The sequence below is a fragment of the Neolamprologus multifasciatus genome, chromosome 7 (assembly GCF_963576455.1).
Source record: "Neolamprologus multifasciatus chromosome 7, fNeoMul1.2, whole genome shotgun sequence".
Taxonomy (NCBI): Eukaryota; Metazoa; Chordata; class Actinopteri; order Cichliformes; family Cichlidae; genus Neolamprologus; species Neolamprologus multifasciatus.
Window position 1 is genome coordinate 57817162 of NC_140445.1, and position 26072 is coordinate 57843233.

The 26072-nt window shown below is 38.6% G+C and overlaps 2 protein-coding genes across 5 annotated transcripts in view; one reads left to right on the forward strand and one right to left on the reverse strand.

Annotated features, from left to right (window-relative positions):
• Window positions 1-2902: 2902 nt before the first annotated feature.
• Window positions 2903-8999, reverse strand: LOC146515627 (receptor-interacting serine/threonine-protein kinase 3-like). Of its 4 annotated transcripts, none has more exons than XM_085164444.1 (14): window positions 8880-8999; window positions 8000-8179; window positions 7587-7905; window positions 7357-7505; window positions 7209-7258; window positions 6806-6961; window positions 6642-6724; window positions 6466-6532; window positions 6326-6372; window positions 5963-6029; window positions 5807-5838; window positions 5437-5482; window positions 5103-5348; window positions 2903-5014 (listed from the first exon to the last, which is right to left on the reverse strand). In XM_085164444.1, exons 2-14 carry the CDS (start codon window positions 8152-8154, stop codon window positions 5007-5009), a joined length of 1425 nt encoding a protein of 474 aa, XP_085020570.1. In that variant the 5' UTR covers window positions 8155-8179; window positions 8880-8999; the 3' UTR covers window positions 2903-5006. The 4 variants fall into 4 exon arrangements, with proteins under 4 accessions (XP_085020570.1, XP_085020568.1, XP_085020571.1 ...); XM_085164442.1 differs by having other exon boundaries at window positions 5437-5485; XM_085164445.1 differs by having other exon boundaries at window positions 5103-5345; window positions 8880-8998.
• A 1287-nt stretch (window positions 9000-10286) lies between these two features.
• frmd4a (FERM domain containing 4A) overlaps window positions 10287-26072 on the forward strand; it is a 99093-nt gene continuing 83307 nt past the window's right edge. Inside the window, exon 1 of the mRNA XM_085164435.1 lies at window positions 10287-11166. Coding sequence (XP_085020561.1) covers window positions 11122-11166 — 45 coding nt within the window. The 5' untranslated portion in view covers window positions 10287-11121. The remainder of the gene's footprint in view (window positions 11167-26072) is intronic.

A 26072-nucleotide genomic window follows, 5' to 3' on the forward strand; every position in this document is an offset into this window, starting at 1 on the left:
ATAATGAATGCAACAGAAATGTTGAAAAGCTAAGAAGCAAAACTTATTTTGCGCAGAGATTTTTATTAAGCCTCATATTCATGAGTTGTTCTTAAATTAGTATGGTTTAACAAAATGTCAATAAATGATATATGGACCAAAACATATACATATAAGATATTTCTATATTAACTATCCAAAGCCTGAACCATGAAATAACTCCCAGAGAATACTGGTTTTAAAAAAACAGGACTGTTTATTGACAAATTATAAAACAATAAGAAGAAATTGGCACATTTGATTTTAAATTGTGTCATATTTGCAAATTCTGACATTTTTTAGCAGTTTAATCTTTAGAAATTTTGGGTGCAGTCTATTTAGGTCTTTAGGGGGGAAAATCACACTAATGAGGTTTCAAAAACTCAAAAAAACTCATGTATCAAATATAATACCAGTACATATTTTTCACAAAAGATTCAAGTTTGGTTTTAAAAGGGCACGAAAGGTCTTTGACGCTTCTGTCCAAAAGATGCAGGAATGCAAAAGCTGCTTTGGAACTAGCCACCTATAGAAAATAAAGGAGAAACTATTAACTTGTTATACATGTCAAACCCTATTTGACTTGTTTAATAAGAGCAAATCATACCAAGCCTCTCCACTAGTACTGGATGATGTTTTTTAAGGGCATCAAAGAAGGCAGCTTTGACCCTCCGCCCTCCTGAACGCAGTGGTCCATTAAAGAGCTCCCTCATTTTATCTTGACTTGTCAGTATAGCTAGAATCTTTGAATAGGCTTCAGGATGGACCAGGTCTCCAAGCTCTTCTGCTATCGCCAGTACTTCAGAAACTTCATGGATTAACGTTTTCCTGTTTCTATCAACAAATTCTGCTGCTTGTAAATGAAGAAAATGAAAGCATGTATTTAAAAATCATAGAATAAAAATTGTGAATTTGACTGTGAAATAATAAATAATACACACCTTTTTCATGTTCATTCATTTCTGTAGCAGAACTGTTGATATAATTCTGTTGGCAAAGGGAAACAAAACATACTTTTAGTACTTTTTAACTATAGCAGTACCATGATATGTTTTTAAAACAGAGTAGAAAGACATGCACAAATATTTGGCTGTTTATTCTAATAAGCTATAATGTCTCATTGCTTACCTTGTGTCCAAGCAATATAAACTGTTATTATGTATCAAAGGGTATCATGTTTTTTTTTCAAGAGCACACCGTAAGCGCTCAGTTACAATACGAAAATTCATTTCATATATACGGAAAAGCACAGAGATGATCAAAGATGAGCAAACTACATCTACCGCTTCCTCTTTCACTGGCAGGCTGTTGCTCTCGTGTTTATCTGTGTAGACTCCGCCATGTTCACAACTTTTGCATAGATTATTCATAAGTTATATATTCTTGTCTTGTCTGCATTTTAACATGAACGTCTGTGCAACCGCGGTTCTGTGCAGGGTCCTTCATGTTCACAAACTGTTTGAAATCTGTTCCAATTTCAGAGATCACGGTCTCTAAATATCTTTTAGATTCGCTCTTCTGAGACCACAAATACAAATGCAACCCAAACTTCCTCAAGTTGTAGACAATCGTGCGTCATTTTCTTTGTCATGTTCCTACGTGTGGGGGGGTTTTAAAGGGAAAATGGCTTATGTTTTAAAAACGTAAATGAAAAATGTATTAAAATGCTTGCGGCTGCTCACCTTTTTGTCAAGATGTTCCACTTCCAAATTTGAAGGGTCAAACCAAAGCTGTGGCCAAGCTATGGACTTTCTAGCTTTCACTTTCCCATCTTTACTTACTGAGCAAGAGGAAGGATGGGGCGCGGCGAGGTTGGCAGCTTGGAAGGAAAATGTGTTTTTGTCTGCAGTAATTAAGGTGATAACTAAACTGCCTGAATGAACCTTAATTTCCAAAAAATAGAGAAGCCTCTCGATACCACTGTCACTCCTTACAAAATAAGCATAATGGTATAGTCCGCTTGAACTTTACAGCACCGTTAATTAATTCTGTATAGATGACTGTTAGTGCCACCATGTGGAAAAAGAAAGGAAATAAAAACAATGGAGAAAAAGCAAACTGTGAACTTATTTCTTTCAAACGAAAATTAAACAGAGCAAAGCTTTTGCAGACCGGGATTGTCTGGCACATTAAACAGCACTGTGGGATTCTGTTAACAGCTCACCATTTAACCTGACAAGCTTCCCATTTTGCAATGGTCAGTTTGTGGAAAACACACAAGCCTTTAAATAGAGGAAGTATTTTGTAGGTTTTGCGAGTCAGAGTAAATTTTCATGTTGGTGGTGGCGGGGTGTTTTTGTATTGAAAGCTCACACAATGTTAGTGACTTAAATAAATAAATGCTTATTAAAAACTGAAGGTAATATAAATGTGTTTGCTTGTTGCAAACTGATTTGTGTTTCGCCATACACCAATAGCTAACCCAAAGACGTATGGCTTCTATGTGCTGTCTGTCAAAAGTGTTCTCACAAAGATTGTACCTCTGCCAATCCCGGCTACACATTTGTCATGACTGAGTTGTGTGATTCTGAGTGAGGCACAGGGTTGCTAGATCTTAAAATGAAAAATGTCCTTACCTGGATGATCGAGCATGCATCAAGACCTTTAAAAAATATAGGCAACTTCTGGCCTTTTGTAATAATATTAATTATGCATCAGTTCAAAATACAGTCAGAAAGTGTGGAATCTGTTGTTTTTGTGGATTTAATGAAAGCTACATTCTTAAAACACTGTAAATTTCTTAATTTCACTGCTCATACATACAATGATTCACAGTAATTATCACTGGTGAAATACACTTGGCATTGTGTGGTGTTCATTTCTAAACTTACTGATGTCTCTACCTGAAAAGAATTATATATATTATAAATTTAGAAATTATAGATTTTTTTTTAAATCATTTCTTTATTTTATTTTTACTGGAACCCCACTGATAACTACAGGGGCATCCAGAGTGTCATTAATGGCTAATTACTTTTTGTTACAATTAACTGCAAAAATGAAAAGGATACCCATTCTGAGCCAGTGCCTTAAGCTTTGATTTAACGAAGGAATGGTTATTCAAACATGTTTCAGTGACCGACAATATGTGCAAAGTAAAAAAATTGCAACCCAGTCTATGCAAATGGATTAAGTCGTAAGTCACAATACATCAGAATTATCCAGCACGAGTAATACCATGAAATTTATTGCCCCTAATTACACTTCCCTTTCAAAATGACATGACACTAACTGAGCTCTAACTTAGTGGCAATGAAAGTTATTCTAAGCAATCATTTATCTGACAATCTTACATTTTACTGTATGTTGGACCAGCAGTTCTGTACTGCAAGGAGTTTCAGGCTTACGAAACAGAGTTTATGAATGCAAAAATACGCTTGCTAATAAAGAAAAAATAAAAGAAAAATTGAAAAACAGTCATAGACAGTCACTTATATGGATACATTTATTTTTGGTAGTTTTGGTGTAACAACATGAAGCACTGTAGTGGATCAGAAAACTGAAACAATCTTTCAAAAGTGGATATAAGTGCCAGGATTTGCATGTCTATCCTACTGGAGCCATTAATTTAAAAACTCCCACTAATTGATTGAATTTTCAACATTTTCCAGCTGGCCGATCATTTCCATGTAATAAAACAACTGTTTTACTTCAGGACTTTACTTTGGAGTTTTATGCTTTTGACTAAGTGAGTCAAGTTTACAACTTCTTCACAGCTTGTTTGTTTCAAGTAAAACAAAATAATTGCACTGTCACATAAATCACATGCTGCTCCAAAGATTTAATGACACTATGATCCATGCAACTAGGTTTAAACATTTCATTGATTTATCCGCTGCCAATTTATTCCAGTGTGAGTCAGTAATGTTCACGTAGTTGATGCAAAGACTCCTTCACGCTTGAGCTGCACCCTCGCACACTCCTGTGATGGGGTATTGTCATAATTCCCCTGGCGGATGGCGTGGTGACCCAAGGTTTCTGAATGCAATAACTCAAAAATGAGGTGACATAAGGTGAAATTCATACAACGGTTGCAGCTACTAAAAATCTTGGAGGAGTTCAACTTTCGGTGACCTCGATGTCAAGGTCAAGGTCAGAGGTCAAGTTTTCTGAGAATCTTTGTGAATTTTGAAATTCAAACTATAGTTTCAGCAACCAAAAGTTCTAATCTAAGTAACCTTGAAAGTAATGTCAAGGTCAGAGGTCAAATTTTCCAAAATCTTGTAAATCACATCATTTAAGAAGAAAGACACCTGGGACTCTGCATGTACATCTACTAGGAGGTTGAGGGGTAGCACCAGTTGGTGAGAGGTGATCATTTACACTCACATCAGCAGAACATCTGTGTATAGAGTGCAAAGTAAGACTAATATCTAAATCATGTCTGAGGCCTTTAGAACTATTTAAGCTTAAACTTGGTTTTAAATCAGCTTAAATCAGAAAAGTCAGAGAGGGAGAATGATAAGGTTTGGGTGGACATCACGTATGTTAACAATGGTGACTGGATGTCCAGAGAGAAAGACAGGAGGAGTCCCTCTAGGAAATTGGTGTCATTTCCTTTGTATACAAATCTACAGGAGGATTCTGAAAAGGATGTTGAAATCCATTTTCCGTTAGTACCTACTCAGATCACCAGGACTGAACTTGGATCAACTGGTTGTCTATTGCAATCAAGTGCCACCTAATATGCATGGCCATAGTCATAGCAACGCAGCCGAGCATTGGTGGCGTAATTAATATGTGACATGAAAGGCTTATGATGAGTCCCAGATAAGCACAGGACTGACACTGATTGCTCTTTTCTTTTTTCCCTTTTCCCCCCTGTCATGGTTTCTAAAAACAAATACAGTGCAACAAAACGTCATCAAACAATGCTTAAAAAAGATATAATTTCCATTAGCTTTTCATAAAAGAGAAACACTAAAGCAAAAAAGGAAGTCTTTGACCTTATGTACATAAAATGCAGGAATGCCACAACTGCTTTGGAACTAGGAACCTATAGAAAATAAAGGAGAAAATAAAAACTATTAATTGCTTTGCTTGTTAAACCATATTGAAATTGGTTTAATAAGAGCAAATCATACCAAGCCTCTCCACTAGTTCTGGATGATGTTTTTTAAGGGCATCAAAGAAGGCAGCTTTGACCCTCCGCCCTCCTGAACGCATTGTTCTTTGAAAGAGCTCCCTCATTTTATCTTGACTTGTCGGTATAGCTCGAATCTTTGAATAGGCTTCAGGATGGACCAGGTCTCCAAGCTCATCTGCTATCGCCAGCACTTCAGAAACTTTTTGGATTAACGTTTTCCTGTTTTTATCAACAAATTCTGCTGCTTGTAAATGAAGAAAATGAAAGCATGTATTTAAAAATCATAGAATAAAAATTGTGAATGTGACTGTGAAATAATAAATAATACACACCTTTTTCATGTTCAGTCAGATTTCTAGCAGAACTGCTCACATTATTCTGCTGCCAAAAGAAAAGACAATTTATGTAGTCTCTTCTTTTTAACCATATCAGCACACAAACATCTGATTTGATGTTGAATCCTTTTGATTGTTTATGCTGATTTTTTGTTTTTTATCTTTTTAATTTAACAAACCTTTTGGTTTGCCTGAAACTGGAAACATCCATCCTCTTTAGTACAAAATTTACTACCTGTATTCATACATGACAAATGTTTAAGTTGGTTTTGTTGTTTTCAAGTGTCTTCTGATCAAAACGAGACTTAATTAAATTAAGTCACACTATTTGCTTTCAGTTTCTGAGAGGAAAAGTCCAAAAAAATACCTGCAATGGGATGTCCAAAGTATCATTTGATGCTGGCGGTCATGAAAAAGAAAATAATATATAGATATACAAAACATCTGTCTGATGTTTTTTGTTGTTAAGAAATAAATGCGTATGAGAATAAACATAAGTGACAAGCAATAGTGAAGCATCTACCTGGCATCTCAGCAGTAAAACCAGATGGACTCGATGTGTTGGACTGTTGATGATCAAGCTGCATATTCTAGACAAGCGAAATTAACAGAACACAAAGAAGTCTGATAAAAGGATACACCATAAAGGCCATACTCTTTACTAAAACTTTACACTAATATCTATTTTTACACTCATTGTGGTTGTGAATCCTTCCTACTTGTGTCCAAGTGACATGTGGCATAATGTGAAAATCAACTAATAAGATCATTCATTCTGTCTAATGATGCAACGTGTAATTAAAATGATCAAGACACACTTGAGAAAGACTTGAAAACATTTCTTTTCACTTTGTGAGAGGCAAATTTGTGAGTGCATATTAAATACCTGCATTTCAGTTCTTGCATCAACAATATCATTTGACTCTGACTGTCCTGAAAAAAAGAGAAATATCTGTATGATGTTCATTGTTATTAAGAAAGGAATAAGTCTGAGAATAAAGTGACAAACCGCACTGAAGAATCTACCTGGCATCTCATGATTAACACCGGGTGGACCACATGTGTCAGGATATTGATTACCATGTTGTGAATTCTAGGAAAGTAAACAGTACCCAAAGAAGTCTGATAAAAGTGCTCCCTCTAAAATTGAAATTGTTGACTACTTTATTAGTTCATTTCTGAAATTATAAGTTGAGTTTCACCAATTTTTCCATGACTTGTCCGACTGCATGGTGAATCCCCGCCCTGTGCTTTGAGAACACATCCTTAGTGATTTCATCACACTCTGAAACAAAACCATAGTCCATGTTTAAAAGGCATAATGTACGAAAAATAAAGAGTTCATTAATTGTTAGTAGTTTCGTGCCTCCAAAGTCTGGCCTCTTGGATGGATCTCCATCCCAGCACCTCTCCATGAGGCCAACCAGCTCTCTCAGCCCTTCTGCCTTTGTCTGGTCTATTTCTTTACAGGGAGGTCTGTCCCCCTTTGGGATCCTCACTTTCACAAGACCTCGATTAGCATCTGTGTGAAATGCAACAAAGACTTTCATTAAAAAAAACATGAGCACAAATGAGACAGTGTATTTTTGGACGTTTCTTGATAATATTTATATTAGCTGTAAAACATGAAATCTAAATTAAAATTTAATTTTAAAAAGAAGGGCAAAAATTGTTTGACCAATAAACTGGAAACTTATGAGGAAAAACAAACACACAAACATAGAGAAATTTATGGAAAATGATAAGTAACTGAAATCCATTCATTGTACCTGGAAAAGGCTTTTTTCCGCAAATAATAGACCACAGAAGAATACCATAGCTTTACAAGATAAAGAAAGAGAAGGAATTAACACACTGTGTTTAAGGTAAAATCTATAATCATACATAAATCCCCACAACTATTCTTTTAATGTTTACCTGTATATGTCAAATTTACGAACAGGCTTATATGATGGATCAAAAGACTCTGGAGGCATGTACTCAGGTGTGCCTCCTTTCACTGTGGACATTTCTTTGGAGTTCATCAGAACACTGGTGGAAACCCTGGACAGACCAAAATCTGCCAGCTGCAAAATAATCAAGGAAAAAAAATAAAATAACACAATTACATCAGTATAAACTAATGAGTTGAGTGAATAGCACTTTACCTTGGCATGAAGGTCACCATCCAGCAGTACATTGCTTGGCTTTAGGTCATGGTGCAAAATGTTCTTCTCATGGAGGAAGTTCATTCCTTGAGCGATTTCGTAGGCCAAGCGGAAGGCCAGAGGCCATGGTGGTGGACCTGACAAAGTCTCCAGCAGGGTCTGAACAGATCCTCTATCCATGAACTCCATAACAATTCCCAACTGAATTTTCTGCCCTCCATTTGGTGGACATCCCCTATATATTCCATAAAGCCTCAGCACAGAACTGTGTAAGGAGACTTGGGCCATATGATTTGCCTCCTTACACAGTTCTATGTCCCTAGTGTTGGAAGGAAAATGTAAAAGCTTTAGGAAAGGACTATTTCATGTACTTGGAAGTATAGAAAGAAAAAATTGTTCTGTTCTAATTTTACCCAGCAGCATCTCGAGGTAGCTTAATGGCCACGTCACACCTCCTCTTCTTGTGTCTAGCTTTGAAGACTTGACCAAATCCACCAAAGCCAATAAACTGCCAGTTCTCCAAGTTTTCATTTTCAACTGATTCAAATTTAAGTCTCTCGAGTTCCATCACCTGCTGAACTCAGGTACAAAACCTTAAAACATAATAAAATGACACAGAGAGGAGAATAAACCCAGCTTTTGTAAGTATTTTTTACAACACCTTAGAAGTCTTTGTTGCACTAACATGAAAGCAACTGGAAGCAACACATTGATACACATTTTCCACTTTTTAACAATACTGGTGCACTTCTCACAACATTTGTGAAATTCTGGATTCTGAATTTCCCAAAGCTAGAAAGAAAAAAAGGAGACTAAACTCCTATACAGCCAGTAAGGCTCTACCCTCACCACTCTTCTGTGTGTTCCTCTTCCTACTTCTCTGACAGACCGCTGTCCCCTCCACAAATTGTTTTAATTCCCTTCCGCTTTATCTTTTACAGTACCCATTTACATCGTTGATAATTAGTGTGTCTATTCCGCATATGACGACAGTGAAATCATGTTAGCAAATTCTGACCACAAAAACAAAAAACAAACGCAACCAAAACTTGTTCCAAGTTTTAAACTGTACGCAAACTCGTTTTCCTTACACGTTTGGAAAAAAAAAATGCTTGAAATGAAATGACACCAATATTAATGAGCAATGAGAAATGCTCTTCCTGTTGTGAACAAGTTAAAAAAAAAAACTGTTCTGAAAAACTTTTCATTGCAAACTGGAGCTGTCGTTTGATTTGGAGTTAAAGCATCTGTGAGGAAAGAGGATAAAAAAGTAAAACGCTGGCTGCTACTCACCTCAAGCTGTTCCACATGCAGATCTAAGAAAAGCCAAAGCCCTGGTAAAAATGAAAAAATACAGACGTTCCGACTTTCATTTTCATATCCTGGCACGCCCGAAATGTAGTGAAGGGGCGGGGCTTACACGAAACGTAATGAGCGAGTATTGACAGTATTACAGCATGCACGTCCTTACACAGAAAGAAATCATGACCTGACTTAAAAAGTGTTTAAGTATTAAGTATTGGAGTATTAAAGTTTCCATCATTACAAACTTTCCTTTTCTGGCATTGAATCCAAACGGGAACTGCTTAAGCTTTCGGTTCCTATTTTAATTGTTGCATACCTCAGTTTCCTGCAAAGAAGTAGTCCAAAGATGCCCTCTTTTTTCCCAGTGTGTTTTCTAAAAGAGCAGAAGTGTGAAAATGCAGAGTATCAGAGATTCCAAATATTGCAAGAATCGATCAGTCCTCTGACCGAGTATTTGAGGTGCGTTTATGGTGCTTTTTTGTATACGATATGAAGAAGTAAGTAAAGTTTAGTGAGATACAATACTGTGCAAAAGCCTTTATATTTCTTTATATTTTGCTTCCAAGGAGCCAGACTTGAAGAGCTTTCAAACTTCTTAGGACATTAGGTCTTCTCCCTGACCATTTACAAGGACTTTTTCTACGATTCATTCAAAAATAACAAATACATGTTGCTATTGGCAGCCTAAAAAGGCGCCATAATTTTTTCATAATGTTAAAAAAGGTGCAACATTTTTATGGTATTATGGTATTAAGTATCTACTATTATAATAAAGTTAACTATTCGTAAAGATTTGGGATTACTATTGTTTAAAAAAAAAGGGTTCTTAGTTCAGAAATTTAATCATGATGTTATTTATATAAATTAACAGTTAATTAATTAGCAATTAAAAATAGATGCATCCATCTGCAAAACACCCAGTAAAACAAGCAATTCACAATGGAGACATAATCAGAATCATAATATCTGAAGCTGTGCTGAAGCTAAATCTTGAGCTCATCAGTTGAATGATTACATGATTTATGACATTCTTCTAATAAGCTCTCTCTCTGCCTCTCTTTTTCATCTTCTCTGCAGACAAAGCCAAAGCCAGATCAAGATGTTTTATTCATGGATATTATTAATGTCAAACACAGTCCTTTAAAGGTGAGAAACAAACCATTGTTCTGCATCTGGAGCAATGGTGCTTGTGAACATGACACTACGGCTCTATGTCTGGTTTGCATATTCAGTCGTGTACACTCCCCCGTTTTTTTAAGAGAGCTGAGGAGTATTCACTCGCATCCCATGCTGCCTTGCTGTTTCAGCCGGCATCGATAGGCGCGGTCTGTTCCTGCTCTCTGCATTTCCATCCCTCACTCCCCTCCCTCTTCCCCACCCACCTTCATTTACACTCATCTCAGTGAGGACCTTTCTCACCAGGGGCTGCTCTCTACGCTACATCTCTCCTCCTATCTGCATTTTCCTTAATTCTCTACCCTTGTAGAGACTGTCTATAACATCCTCCTTCTTTTGCATCCCTCTTTGCCCTTGTCTCATGCTGATGACATATGAAGCTGGGGATTAATGTAAAGGGCAGCCCTCTGCGCTGGATCCGAGAGCTGAGGTGAACGTCTGTTTTTTCCATCACAGTGGAAGAGTGCTATAGACGGGGAGCATCACTTATGCCAGCAGGTTACATCCCCTGGAGCAGCAACGGGACAGCCTCGGGAGAAAACAGCTGCACTGAAGCCCCACGTGCATGGCTGGATGTGCTTTGTGTTGATAGATAGTACACTGAAAAAGGTAGGAAGAGGGCAGCAACAGAGGGGAGAGTAGTGTTTAGCGAGAAACCTCCAAATAACGGTTTTGGGGGAGGTGGGTGTGGGATTCACGGGGAGTGTTTTAAATGTGAAAGGAGGAGTTGGGGTCTGCTCTACTCTGCTCTCAGATCAAAGAACTGGAAGAAGGAGGACCGCACAGACTGAAGAGTCAGAGCGAGAGAGAGAGAGACTGGAGAGACTCCGGTCTCCAGAGACCACAGAATTGCAATTGAAGAGACTGTCTGCAGCACAGGGGGTGGTTATAAGGACACAAAGTGAGGGAACCAATCAAAGGTCTTCAGATCTTCATTTGGACAGTGTGAGCTTACTTTGTGAGTGAAGACTCAGATTAAGAGGACATCGAAGCAGGTCCCTTTAGGAAATTGGAGGCATTCCCTTTGCGCACAAATCTATAGGAGGATCCAAATATGGCTGTCCAACTCATCCCTGAATCAGCCGTGTGCTTGCTTATGGTGAGTCTCAGAGGAGTACGGGACTGACACCACTGTCTATTCCTTATTCCTTGTGCTGTTTTCTTTTTCTTTCACCGGCATGCTTTCTCTCACCATTCTCCTCATGGCGCGTGCCCATGCTGCCACTGCCATCTCATTAAAAAGGACGCTGCTTGTTTGCCCCTCCCCTTTACTATCATCTACGGTCCTTTTATCATTTGATAACTTCCTTGTGAGAGGCATAGCTCACTAAAGAAATGTGTGTATTTTCCACCCAAGTGAGAAAACTCTCGCTTTTGTCCTCCACGTGTTCCACTACTGCACTGGTCAAGTGTGGGAGAAATGGCTCACAGACTGCAGATGTGACGGTGCGGTGTTGATCGCGGTGCCTCTGGATGTTGGAGACAGTGTAATTTAGTATATATGTGTCCTATGATTAAGCCCGAGAGCAATGACCTAAGGTTTATGCCTTCAGTGCAAGCAGATAAGTTGCTAAACTGAAGTGTTTTCTGTTTTGTGCAAGGTCAGCATGTGAACACTGCCAGTATACAACACTGAATCAAATCAATTTCATATTATAGAGCAAACAGTTTTGCTGCAACCCATGGGATTTCTAGGATCTTGTTAGTGTTGAACCCAGTCTTTTATTGGCATGAAACAGACTGGCTTGGCTCACCGTGGTTCAGATCTGGCCATAGAGAGTGATGCAATAGAAATACATAACATAAGCTAAAAATCCAGTAAACTCCACTTGGCCCTCTGTCCAGCCTAACTGTGAAACAATGGCGCTGCAGCTTTGCTGCATGTGTTCATCCTATGATAACCACCAATGAATGACCGTAAAATCTGTATGTAGAGGGTGACTTCTTATAAAAGAGTCTGTTCTGCTCATTTTCATTCTATAGTGTTGGCATTCTGCAGTCCCAGGGGGAGTCATGCATCACTGCACTACCTGCTATCTCCACCTGTCATGGCTGTCTGTTACTATGGCAATAGGCCATGCAGTCCACTTGAGAGAGAGGTGGTTGTAAAAAAGGACGAGGGCAGGAGGAAAGTGCAAAATATGATGGACAGGCAAAGGATGGAAGGGGCAAAGCATGAGGATTTGAAAAGAAGATGAAACAAATTAGCCATGGAAAAGTCAAAGTAAGCTTTTAGCATCATCATGGCGATACACTGCAAGAAATATAATCACCCTGATGATGGTTTCCATCAAAATGGGATTTGGGGCTTTGGGGACAGAACTTCAGGCATCATCAGATCTGAAGCAGAGAATTTGTGTCCTTTGACTCCACATTTTACGCTATTTTGCTGCAAATATGCATTAGCATAGAAGGTGTTCCTGCTGTCATAAATGACAGGCACAAAAAGCTTTGCTGCCATCCCAGTTTCACAGCCTCTCTCACATTTGTCCTTGATGTCCTACATCCACAGTCTTCTCACCTTTTAGATCTACTCCCCACAAGCTTACCAAAATAAGCTCACCTTGACATGTATACCACTTGCTCTTTTGGCATTTTCTTTGAGAAATATTTATTGATGACTGTAAAGCTGATCAAACATATGGACTAACGTGTCTTAACTCTGATCTTTGAAATTTTCCCATATCTCATTTCAGAGCTCAGTTCACAAAATCTGTGTGTGTGTATGTGTGTGTCTGCATGCTCTTGTGTGGCGTGAGCCGAGATATTAATATTGATCATGCTTCCTGGCTCTCTGTGTATTAATATTTCAGGTGGTTAGGTGATTATCTGCTGCAGTAATTACAGGCAATGCTGTAAATTATTTCCACAGACAGCAAAACAAACAAGTCACATCAGAAACAGCAAAGTCAGACAGATCCAATAGATTGACTGAATTAAATCTATAAAATGTTATGGCTAGGAGGAGAAATGTGCAGGGCTTCATCTTCTTGGTTTGTTTTATAAATATAGAACTAAACTCTGGGATATCTTTTACTAGATGCATGTATGTGCATAGACAGGGCTTGCTTCTAATGAGCATTAGTTTTTAGAGTAGAATGAAAAGAATTAATGGCATGACTGATTCCAGCTAAGATATTCAGAGAAATGCTGCCAACTGGTACTGGAATAGGTCATAAACTACATTGTATGTAAAGGCATTAACAGGAATTTGTCTGTGAGCTTCATTCCTAGCCTAAATGGGAAATACTGGTTCACAAAGCTAGTTACTATTTTGAGCCCACACGTGCACATGTTCTTACGCTTCCCAGTAATGTGTGTATCCACAACTGCACGCTTCTTTTTGTACTTTAAATCAGAATTGGCACAAGCACTAGTCTTTGCCACAACACATACACTGAGCTGATTAGCTCTGCTCTGGCTCTCTTGCTCAGAGAACCCCCCCACCCCCCAGCCTCTCCAAGCTCTCGGAGATGATGGAGAGGTGCAGAATTAAATCCGAAATAGAATCAAACAAATATAGTGTTGCCTTTTAATGAGCGTAGGAGCAATAATTAAAGACTAAATCCACCCTCATCGTAAGCGCCAGTCTCAAGGTTTAGGTTTTGATGCAGCTAATCCCGGATTTATCATAAATTCCATGTGATAAAGTGTCACATGGAATTTTACTTCATGAAGAAAATGAGGCTGACAAAAATGGGAGCACAGTTTGCCCCAGTGTGTTCTGCTCTGATTCATTCATTTTAATTTTAGAGCTCTCGCGAAAGAGTGGTTGTCTTTTTCCATATGCAGGGGCAGCTGATCAATATGCATGTTGCTATCTGTTACACTGGACCTCACAAAACCCAGCAGCAAGAAACCAGGGCAAACTAGTATCTTGACACACAGACAACCTAAATGGATTATCTTCCTAATGCTGGAGGGGTCTGCTCTGCATACAGTGAGGAAACAGCAGATCACTTTTTTTCAATGTCCACAGCTGCATACATGTGTTAGAGGTCTTCTGATTCTTGCAGGGGGCAGAAAACATCTGTAAAAGATGCACATCTGTTTTTTAAATTCAGGTTGATAACTTCATAATGCAGCTTTTATTTATACTCAGGTAAGCGTTTAACTAGGGACCTGTAGCTACACAAAAAGAGAAAGTCCAAAGCACAGACCTCATGTCGCCCTTCATGTTGGTGCCCATGTGTCTTCATTACTGTCCTTCATTCAATTATCCTCTCACTGAGGATGGAGGCCAGATGACCTAGTGTGATCAAGCCAGGGGATTCATTCAGCAATAATCAAATCACTGCTCGATGATGTGATGTATCAAGTGGGTGTGTGTACGTGCAGTTTAAGTGCAGCGTTCATTCAATATATTTATTTATCCCTGCAAAAACCTGCAATTAAACGCATGTACACTGTGGGTTTTTGGAAATTATTTTTCCCAGCACTGGATTACTAGGTCGCACTTTCCATTTTCGACGCAGGCGACAACAGAAGAGCAAGGAGGGCTGAAGAGCATGGGGGAGGGTTAGCAGAATGACATCATACTGAGATAATTGATTACTGCCCTGCAACAAAGGCAGGGGGGCATAACATTTGGTGTGTGTATGTGTGTTTCTGTATGTGGCCAAAATGTCAACACAACTGCTTGTATCTCTGGTACACCTGGCTGGGAAATGCACAATAGTTAGCAGTTAATGAAGTACAATTCTGCAGTTTCTGTACATTTTGTAAGAAAATAAGCTTGACATCATTTTAAAACTACCTACAATCCACACAAAGGTGCTTGTTTGTAAAAGCACACATAGCTATAAACCAGACAAAGACACATACTGTCATAATGCTGCGAAGACAGACAGTAATCTCCCAATGAACAAATTTATAACCTGCACAGATTTGAAGCTCTTATTGGTGATTAGTATGAACAAGAAGCAGAGGCACAGATGGCATCCCATTACTGCTATTCTTTTTTTATCGATGCCTCACTATCTTCCACTTTATATTCCTGTCTGCATGCTGTAGGCTACTCTTGCCTACTTTTCCTGCACCACTTTATTTTTGCTTATTTGTTTAGAGCTAGTTTCTCTGTAATAATATAAGAATTTGTCCTTTTACAGCCGCAGTCTGGCTGCAGAACAGTCATGCTTGAGTGATGTTAGGAACCAGTACTGCTGATGTCAGCTAACTAAAGCTCTGGAGTTGCTGCAGGAAACACTGCAAGAAACAGTTTTACTGTTAAGTTGGATCAAAAAGCCCTTTTCAAACCTCTTTACACCACTGGTGCTACTTTTCACTGTATTTATACTTATTATTCTTTTGGAAGTGCAAACACTGGATTAAAGTTGGTTGTTTTAAAAGCCTATTTTGTCCGTAAATAAATGTAAGCAAACTCTGTGTGCACAACATTTGATGATCATAAAACTGCAGAGTTTGCCGATAAGTGTCATCACCATAAACACCATCAACATATGACAAATTACTTAATTAATTTTAGACTTAGCCAATGTGTCATTTCTTCAGAGCAAATCATCTTAGAATACAATAGAATACAATTTGATATTTTGTAACATATTTAACTTCCAATTAAAAATAAAATAAACTTCAATAATAAAGACAGGAACAATTTCAATTCACTTTTTTTTCTTTCTTATAAGTAAAATGACCGGAATTAAACTGCGTGTATCTCTTCCTCATATGCACAGAGGTACACAGTAAGCACAAGGTTTTCAGGTAGTTTGTGGCCTTAAGATTACACTTAGCCTTCAGTGCCCAACATGAAGTGGTAAAAAGTGAGCAAATCTGATGGAGTGGAAGAAAAATACCATCCAAGAGGAAAAATGTTTCTTAAAAATGTAAGTCCAACAATCACATTTTGGGTTAACCTAGGTTTATTGTCCTCTGATGAAGGTATTTATTTATTAATTTTATTATTTGTTGTCTTTAGCTAACTGCTTTACTTACATTAGCGGCTAACATTAGTTACAAGCTAACTAGCCTTTTGTTGCTGGCTAAGCAGGATAATCTGTTTTGAGTGTAAACAGCTGTTAAAAAAAGATAAGATTAAACTATAGAAGAGTTAAATATGTAAATATGCAGTAAACTAAACTGGTACTGCGTGGAGCTTTGAATTTATACTGTGCAACTAATCACAGTATTGGCTGATTAAGATCAAAAGAGCATCAGAAATGTCTTCTTCAGAGTGGATTTGGCTGTGATCTTTGTGGAATAAATTAATTTTCAGATGTGTTTCCCCCCCTTTTTGGGGGATTTGCTTATTTTTGCTTTACTTACTAGTTAAGAATTTAATTATTGTAGAATGAGAAAAGGGGGAGGGTAGAGGGAAGCAAACAAGAGAAACAGTTCAAATCTCAGAACATGCATAAATGTATAAAGGTTGGTGTTTGTGTGCCAGTGGCTAAAGCGTGTAATTAAATCTTCTGAGCTGTTTACAGTCTCTTTAAGGACTATTGATGAGCTGCAGAAATTAACTGACTTCGCCATAGTTTCAATTAGCATTAGTAGTGGTCTTTGTTCCTAGCCAGAGGAAGGTCTCAGGTGTGACTGTGTGAAGTGTTTGCAGTGTCAGCGTGGTGTTTGCACTGCATCTTAATGTATGCTGCAGCCTCTCAGTGATGTGTGACAGCATTTCTTGAGAACCTAATGGCTGCCAGGTTATCAACTGAGCTTAGCTGGTGCAGGTAATGTGAGTGAGGGGTTAAGGAAACTGCCATTAATGAGCACCAGCATGCACCAGGCAGATGCTCATCACAGTCTGCCAATCCTTCCCTGTGCTGTGGCTCCCTGCCTTCACCCTGATGCTTGTTAAAGCTCGCTGTCTCGTTGTCAGGCTACCTCTTCAGGTGCATATCTGTGCAGTGAAATTATCCAGGCGTTCTAATTATGGGTTACTGCAGTGCATAGAACGAATATGGGATGAAATGTGTATTTTGATTTATATACTCATATACTCACTCATGACATAACATGTGTTCTCTTGAATAAATATTTAAGAGCAAACAAAATGCTTAGATCCTGCATCAGTTTTAAGAGATTCCCCTTTTGGCTATTGTTGACTTGCAGGATATTGCTTTCAGTAAAGTGCATATAAGATATCCATCTGATGGCTGCCCTCCTCTAAGAGGTCAGGATGCTGTGGAAAAAATCAGGGCAGATAAATGAGAGATTTCTGTTTGTACTGGTGCATCGAGACGCAATAAGCTCAGTATGGAGCTTTGGGCGTGAACCGTGAGATAACCGTAAAGTGAGCTGGATTTGAATGTTTCATTTTTTGCTTATTTGCATGTCAGTTTCAATAAAGTGAATGCATAAATAATTTTCCAGGGCAGTGGCAGTGTCACATTCACAAGGTGCCACCTGTCATGTGAGCCAGGATGCAGGTTTAGGGGAGGGGCAGCAGGATGGCACAAGAGGCGGGGAGTAACAGAGGCACCGGGCGGTCTGATTGGCTCACCATCTGTCTCTGGGACCGAGCAGATGTCTGACTAGAAAGACCAATCTCTATTTGCTTCCAAGTTCACTTTCTCTCCCTTTGTGTGTGTGTGTGTGTGTGTGTGTGTGTGTGTGTGTGTGTGTGTGTGCGTGTGTGCCTGCTGCTGTGAATGTGACTGCAGTGGGTTATGGATGTGTATATTTGTGTGTGTGTGTGTGTGTGTGTGTGTGTGTGCGCTACAACGTGCATGCATCTGACATTTCACACTCTGGTTGACACAGGTCCCAGAGGGGCTGATTGTCTTCCATATGGAGTGAGTTAACATAGAACAGGCCCTTGTCATAATGAAGAGCTGTCCTGTTAGCAGCACTTACAAGGTAGGCATGAAGAGAAAATATGACGGGTGAGTCACTTTGTCATACATGTGCAAAGTGACTCACCTGTCACATTTTGTCATTGTGCCTACCTTGTAAGTGCAAGGTTATGTTAGGTAAACTCAGGGAATATTTTGCAGCTTCCTTTTTGCTGCTCCAAAAGAGAAGGAATCATTTGAAGAGCCCTTTGTGTAAAATGAGAGATATACGTGTCTTCATCTGGGTCAAATTATACATGCCAATCCTATGGAAAGTCAGCAACAACCCTGACAGGGTTTAGCTACTATAGAACAGTGATGGTTGTTGGGCAGGACACAGATCAGAATTGTTCTAAAAACCACGCTTAGTCATGGTTTCAGTATATTTATTTATAACAAAAAGCTGTTGTCTACCAGTGAAGTCCTTCAATTATATTCAGTTGATCCAGTAATAACAGAAGGCTTGATTAGCTCCATTTTTGTGCTCAGCAGCCAGGTTTATCTCATAATTCTTTTCTGTCTGTTGCTGCCGTGATACATCGTTTGCAGCAATATTGGAAACAGAGATACCGGTCCATCGTTTATAGAGATAAAGTCGCAAGGTTTGTCATCCAGGAAACTGAATTGTGTTCTGTTTGACACTGTGTTTCCACTCACTTGTAACTTTTTCTCACTGGTTTAAACACCAAAAACCTCTCGGTTAAATTTAGGAAAAGGTGCATAGGCATTTAAAAAGTTTTAAAATGCTCCTGCACCTCATTAGCACAGCATGTTGGTCCTTGCATGTTTGTGTGTTTAAATGCTTTGCAAAGAGTTGTGCACTTTAAAAGTGTCCATACAGGCGTTCTGGTGACCATGTCAAGAACATGTTTTGGGTAACTGTGAGACTTCTTTGGCAAAATGGCTGTATTTGTTGCCTAAAACTGGTTGTTTTTGCATACCAGGAAACAGTTAATTCACAGTTTCATTAACAAATCGACTTTTTTCTTTGTACCTCTTAAATTTCTCTCTTAATGTCAGAGTGCCTCTTATTTGAGTTTTTTTTTTTTTTTTTTTACCATTCTTCTGGGTCCTCTCCATCTTTTAGCCATGTCTTGACCCACTTAGCCCACCTGAACCGCATCAACATTTCTAACAAAATGTGGCATGACAATGTTACTGAAAAGCAGTGACTTTAAAATAATCAACGACAGCATCTGTTTGCTTTTTAATGTAAAACGTTAACTGTTTGGTTGTGTATATGCCAAACTTCATGTTGCCCATGATGAACTCACAGTAGCTGTGGAGATGTTTGTCTCCTTGTTTAATAATATTTTCCTGCTGGCTGCTCAAATTGACGAATGGTAGCTGGGGTCCTCCTGGCCTACTGCTTTAACTTTGCTTTAAAGAAAAGAAAAGAAAGAAAAAAACGGGTGTATGGGCAGTGAAACCAGGAACAAATCACCAACATCCTGTTTTCAGCAAGAAATAGAAGACTTTCTGAGACTTGAGAAACTCTTTGCTTTGTGTGTACTGCAGTTTATCTATGCGTCAGTGTTCAGTTCTTCAAATATTCCATGACAGTTAGATGTAACTGAATCAGCACACCCCATCAGACTGACTTTGCTGCGTCTTTCTTTTTTGTCTCTCGCTTCCACAGACATATGACCTTGGTTGTCCTAGCAACAGTCATCTTATCCAACACTTTTTGAAAAAATCTCTACGATTAATTTCCAGTGGAGATGTTTGTGATGTTGAGTATATTCAAAACAAAACCTTTGTAAGCTTGAGGATCATGTTTATGTTTGATGTCAAGGCTTACCCAGTATAGCAGGGTAAGAAACAGGATATCCATTTAAGGCACCATTAACAATGACTGGTCTCATTTGAGTGGGTATTTGAATAAGGTTTTGAATGTGTTTCAGACGGTTTAATTATAAGGTGGGAAGTAGAAATGCGAAATGTAATTTCTTCCCACCGTGCATTTATTGCAATATGTTGAAATATGTTAATGTTAAAAAATATGTTATGTTAAAATGCTCAGTGCCACCAGGTATGTGTTCTCGCTTTTCTGTGAGGAGCAACTGCATGTGTAGTTCAGTTAAGAGAAGTAACGGAACAGCTGAAAGTGCAATTTCAGTGCATGATATTCCTGTGTGAAAAATGATGCAAACTGCAGAACTAGGTGTTGAGAAATATTAGCAGAAGAACAAACACACATGCTGCAACAAAATTAGTCAGGACTGTGTTACAGAGTTTCACATATGACCAACAAAATCTTTGATTTAATTCCCTGTGACCCTTAGAAATGTCATGATTTAGGTGCGATGTTCATTAATTCACTGGGTGGTTTTTTTGTAATGATATGGTAATAGCTCACAGTACAAAAAGTGCCTGTGTGTATATGTGCCTGTATGGCTTTAACTCCTAAACAATGAAAGCAAGACTTTTGTTTAACCCACTGAGTTAAAGCTGAAAGTCTGCACGTCAATAACATTTTGATTGTGTGATTTCACATCCACTGTGGTCGTTTAAAGAGGCAAGATTGTCAATTTGTCCAGATATTTATGGACCTGAATGCCTTTTACAGCTAATTCTCCATGGAGCAGGGGTAAAATGAAAAAGATGAAATAGCAGAGCAGAGCAAGACAAAGAGGGCCAAGCTATAAACCTTTCGTTTTTCTGCCTCTAGAGGGAGATAAAGACATGATAAAGCTTGTTTGAAAGTCTCAAGTTTACCCCAACGTACCTCTTGTCATTGTTATCAAATAGCTCAGTGTTTGTCTTATCTGTCCATAAAACTTGCATGCATTTTGTATGCATTTGACATGTCCACGTGGGCATCTGCAGATTTCTGCATATTGATGTATATTTCACTTAACTGTGGACAGTGACCCTGGTGTTCATGCACTTTCCAGTTCAAGGCAGGTATGAGCCTTAGTGGTTCCAGGGTTCTTCCTGAAGATCCTAACCAATTCCCGCTCATCGGAGGGTAACAGTTTGGGTCTTCTTCCAGGCCTTGGCAAAATGATGGCTTCTACTTACATATAGTGTTTTTAACTGATGATCTTGTATAAATCTGCAAGTTTCCTCGTTAGATCCTCACTGAGTTCCTTGGACTTTCTAATTGCTCCGAGTGTTAGTCAGTCTAATGAGTGCTGTCAAACAAAACCATTTTATGTTGGCAAAAAGGACCTACCAAAAAGGACCTACCTAATCATGATCACTAAGGAGAAGTTAATAGGCCATGGCCTTGTTAAATTAACACTGTGGAGCGTTCAGCAACAATTATTAAATGTTTTTAATGACGTTAACATATTCAGGTATGAAATTCATTGAAGATGTATGCTGTGCAATCATTTCCACCCTGGCCAAATGCAAAGTTATGACCACAACTATATATCTAATATAAGATCTATGATCATTTGTGCTTTTAAAATTGTACTGTGCATTTTGCAGTTCTTAATGCATCCAGGAGCCTGCAGGAAGTGTTGTATTCTGGTCATCTGAGCACACCTGTCATTACATCCAATTTCAGCCGGTCAGAGACCATTAAGTCAATAGTAATGTTTTATTATTGCAAATTATTGTAAAAGGTGTGTACCCATGAGCTAGTTCATGTTTGTGCACACACACAAAGAGAGTAAAAACAGTGTATAAATGAGGTTTCAAATGTTCATAATAGGCTGTCATTCTGCTATGGCTAAATCAGGATTATGTAAGCAAGTTACAAAAATATGAAACTATAATAAACTAAACTTACAAGATGTGTAATTAGATTATGATTACACTGTTAATGACTGTCTTTGTAAGTCATTTAAATTTTATTTGACCAACAGAGGATACATTTTATTTGCTTAAACAATTTGCATAAAGGAAACGAGTATTTTTGAAATTAAAAAAATTGTGGCTGCATCCATTTTTAAGTGAAAATTTATTTATGTTTATCTGTTTTGTAATTTAGTTAATTATGGTTCTTATTACGGTGTCCGGTAATTTGTATTCAGTTCACTTCAAACTAATGCGCAATTTCCACCCAGAGCTATTAGCTGAAAACTTTAGACCCAGTCCTGCTAATCAGTGACTGATATCAACACTGACTGATTTTCTGACTTACAAGACGTTAACCAGCCTAATTCCCTCAGTAATGTATAATATTTAATACATATATATAATATTTAGTACTGAGGGAATGTATTACCCAACAGGCACACTGATGACGGGGTGAAGGATGAATTTACTTACTGTATGGATTCCTAATGGTTGTAAAATAGTGTATTAGTAGCAGTGTATTTGCAGTATATGTAAATTCTTACATTCATCTTAAAAGTTGTCAGACTTGCCAGAAACCTGCTCCAAACTTTGTGCGTTAAAGGTCGACATATACATTAACATATAGAGTGTAGGAATCTGTCTCCCTGAGGCCTGTCATGTCTTTGTGAGTCTAGATTTTTCATCTCATAGTGTGTAGTTTTTTTTATCACAATTTTTCTTCATTTAGTTGTTGTTAGTTAAGGCAGGGGAACTCTACTGTACTGTTCAAAAGTCATGAGTAGCCCCTCATGTATATATATTTTGTGACCAAGGAGCCAGAGATTCTTGTAATTTTTAAAATTTGGCTTGAGCAGTAGTTCTCCCGGCTTTCTGAAAGTTTTTCTTTGGACATTAGCTGCTACTTAGCCACTTAACACTGACCTATGAATCATTCAAGCATAAAAAAAGGCACCTACCTCAAGGAATGAACCACTGTTCTATCTATACATAACAGACAGTATAGAGACAATAAACAACCATTTTTAAGTTGTATCCTTAGACATTTTGTTACTAGCAGCCCATTACAAAAACACATAACCCCAGTGTGACGGGCATAAGGTAATATTTTTTTTCCCACAAACAAAGGGATCCCCTGAGCAATTAACTGAAAACTTAGGATATCTTCGGATATCTGAATGTGTCCTTAAATAATTGAGGAAAATGAACAAATAGAGGACAAAGTAAGAAGTAGCAGGCCTAAACACAACATTGCATCGTTTATCCATTTTACAACATAAAGAAATGAGAGATAGGTAGTTCTAAATGTTTTATTTAGTGAGTTTGCTTTGCAATAGGTGGAATTTCTCTTTGCTCAATCATGGTGCAAAACTCATGATGTAGGTTTGTTTTATTTTGTAGGTATTTCATGTGTTATACCTTGCTGCTTGAAAGAAAAGTAAATCAGTAGCATTTTTTTTTAATTAGTTTCTTTATCACATCCTAGGAGAATGGAGTAATCGCTCCTAACAGTAGCTCATATAAAGATTCATATGAATTCATGCTATTACAACAGATTAACTGTGATATAATTATTTTCAGATCAAGATAAAAGAAAAAGATATATGAACGGATAGGATCTCCATCACATTAACATGGAGATTGAACTGTATGTTCTTTTTTATTATCCATCATATCTTTATTGCAGTTGTACAGCATTTTAACAAGGTATTTGTGACATTTCTAACAACCCAACACCAAGAAACTTGGAAACACCTCCGTTCTGCACACAACAGTCTGCATCCCAAAGAACAAACTATCAGAAAGCTACATGATTAAAACTTCTTTTCATCAACTCAGAAAATATAAAAAGTAAATTTTTTACTTTAATCATGATTACAGCTTTAGCAGTAATCAACTTTTCAAACAGTTTGCTATTTGATGTGTCATCAAATACAAGCTTGCAAAGAAAAGCGTCTGGACTTCTTTAAGTTACTTGAAGACGTTTCACCTCTCATCCGATAGGCTTCTTCAGTTCTAAGGTCAAATGGTGGAGAGTCCCAGATATAAACCTGGTGGGAGTGTCCCCCCACAGAGGGACAAAAGGACCCCCTGATGATCCTCTAATCGCCTGAGCCAAGGTGTGGAACTGGGTGTAATAAAACTGGGGGGACACTCCCACCAGGTTTATATCTGGGACTCTCCACCATTTGACCTTAGAACTGAAGAAGCCTCTCGGATGAGAGGTGAAACGTCTTCAAGTAACTTAAAGAAGTCCAGACGCTTTTCTTTGCAAGCTCCTTTGACTACGATGACCTGGATGACTGAGAACCTTCACAGACATCAAATACAAGCGTAATGCTTAGCTTTCAACCTCTTTTTATAAAGAGGCGCATTTTATTTGAATATAGGAACTGCCAGCATGTTTTATTAGAGTTTCTTCAGTAGAGGGCAGTGTTTGATTGCAGGTGAATAATGCATCACTCCTGGTACCTGCTATACTGAGTGTCTGGCCATGCTTTGGGCATGTGTTTGAGTGTACAGCGTGTGTCAGGAATATCGAAATAGGTCACATTTCTGTGAGTGTCTTTGCCTGCAAAAGGAGTCATCATGGCAAAACTGCAAAGCCGCACACTTCCTCTGAATAAGAAAAGGCTTTTCATGAACCGGTATGAGTAATGGTGACACATGAATGTAGATGATGAGTCTGTATAAGCAAAGCCTGACACACAAACACCAAATTAACTGCGGTCAACTATCCACCATGCTGTCTCTCGCTCTCTCTGCAAGGCTCGGTGTGCTGTCTGCAGAGAATGCTGGTTGCCCGTGACGACGGTTGCTAGGAAACCGTTTTGGAATGACTTCATAGCATCGGGCATGCTCATGCCATGGCTCACGATGAATAAAATCAATTCACTTTCCTTCTTACCCAAATGTGCATTTAAATAAGGGGGAAATATTGTTTGGCACCGATAACACTTCATCAGCACGCACATATGTGGTGGGTAGAAAGTGTTTTCACATTAGCACATCTATGGAGGAGAAGATTCTAGGCTCCTGTGAGATGTCTTGTGGAGAAAAACGTGAATATAGTCCAGCTGATGCCTATGTTGTTCTTGTACAACACATTTCCAATCAGTGGTCCCACAGAAGCTGCTTTTTTTTCCCCGTGCATAAAACTTGGAGAAATGAGGCTGATTGAATATTTTCACTCTCTTTGTCTCTCGCTGCTATTCTCTTATGCCCACACTCCCTCAATCCCGTATGTCCTTCGCCTACAAACCCCTGCTCACATTACCCTTTCCCATCCATCTTTCTCCCTCCTAATTCTCTGTCTCTCTGCAGTAGTGAGATAAGATGTTCGTCCCTCTGAGCGGTGGTGAGGTGTGAGAGAAGAGAAGGAGTTTCCCCCTCTTCCTTTAACTACCTCCAAGGACTGCAGGCCAATGAGGGCAACCACACATATCAAATGTATGCGTCTGTGCATGTTGGTGCAGGGTAGTTTCTGTTTGTGTGTGGGTGTGGGTGACTGTGGATATGTGTGTGTAGGGGCATATCAATGTGCAAGTGCAGCATGTTTCTAGGGATTGCTGTTTAATGAACTTTAGATTAGATGTCAGACATATTCCCTCTGGCAACAATCAACCTGGCGCTCTTAAACATGGCCAGAACCCTTGGCACACCCCAATATATAACAGTAAATCTCAACCTTGGCCATGACTGGTGACTCTAAATAGCAAAAACCAATTGCGCTAACATCTTGTTGAAAGCAGAAACAAACGCCTCAGTTCTCAGATGTAAAGTGTGTATGAGTGCGTGTGTTTTGTGATGATTTTACTCTATTTCAATGCTTAAATAATTCCTGGACTAATCCTTTTACACCAAACGTTTACCAAGAGTGAACAGTTTAAATATTTAATGATGATTATGTGGTTAGTAGATTAATGCAGTAATCAACACTTCATTGGCTTACTATTTTAATCCCTCAGACACATACCACATAGATTTGTCAATATTAATTTACGAGATTGCTTTTGTGCCTCTTTTGAGGCTTAATGTGGAGGCAGAAATAAGAGTGGAAGGGTAAAATTCAAGGGATGATACTGATTTTTCTATCCTAGGATTATCAAGCATAGAGGCTGTTGACTGAAATTTACACCCAACATGTGAAAACCTGGAGCAGCGGGTCTCAGTCTGCCAGTTTTTCCATCAGACCTCCCACAGTATTGACAGTGATTGTTAACAGGGACACATCTTATCTCTCCAACTCCCTACTGAGCCGATTCTGTTAGTCTGCGTAGACAAGAAGTCCCTGTCCACCTTATGAGAGTCAGCAGCAGCTTACTCTCTTTTGGCATTGATTTAGCTGTTGTTGTGTGACAGGGTCATACATTGACTTATAGGATCTTCTGTTGTCAGCCAGATACCCGGACACACAGTGAATAATGATAAATATGACTCCTTTTTTCTTTCCTTCCACAGT

Coding starts and splice junctions, on each gene's coding strand:
- LOC146515627 (XM_085164442.1), bottom strand. CDS start 8,154: ATGGAACTCGAGAGACTTAAATTTGAATCAGTTGAAAATGAAAACTTG. Junction 7,506..7,586: donor ATGGTGACCTTCATGCCAAG/GTAAAGTGCTAT, acceptor ATTATTTTGCAG/CTGGCAGATTTTGGTCTGTC. Junction 6,725..6,805: donor CAAGAGGCCAGACTTTGGAG/GCACGAAACTAC, acceptor GTTTTGTTTCAG/AGTGTGATGAAATCACTAAG.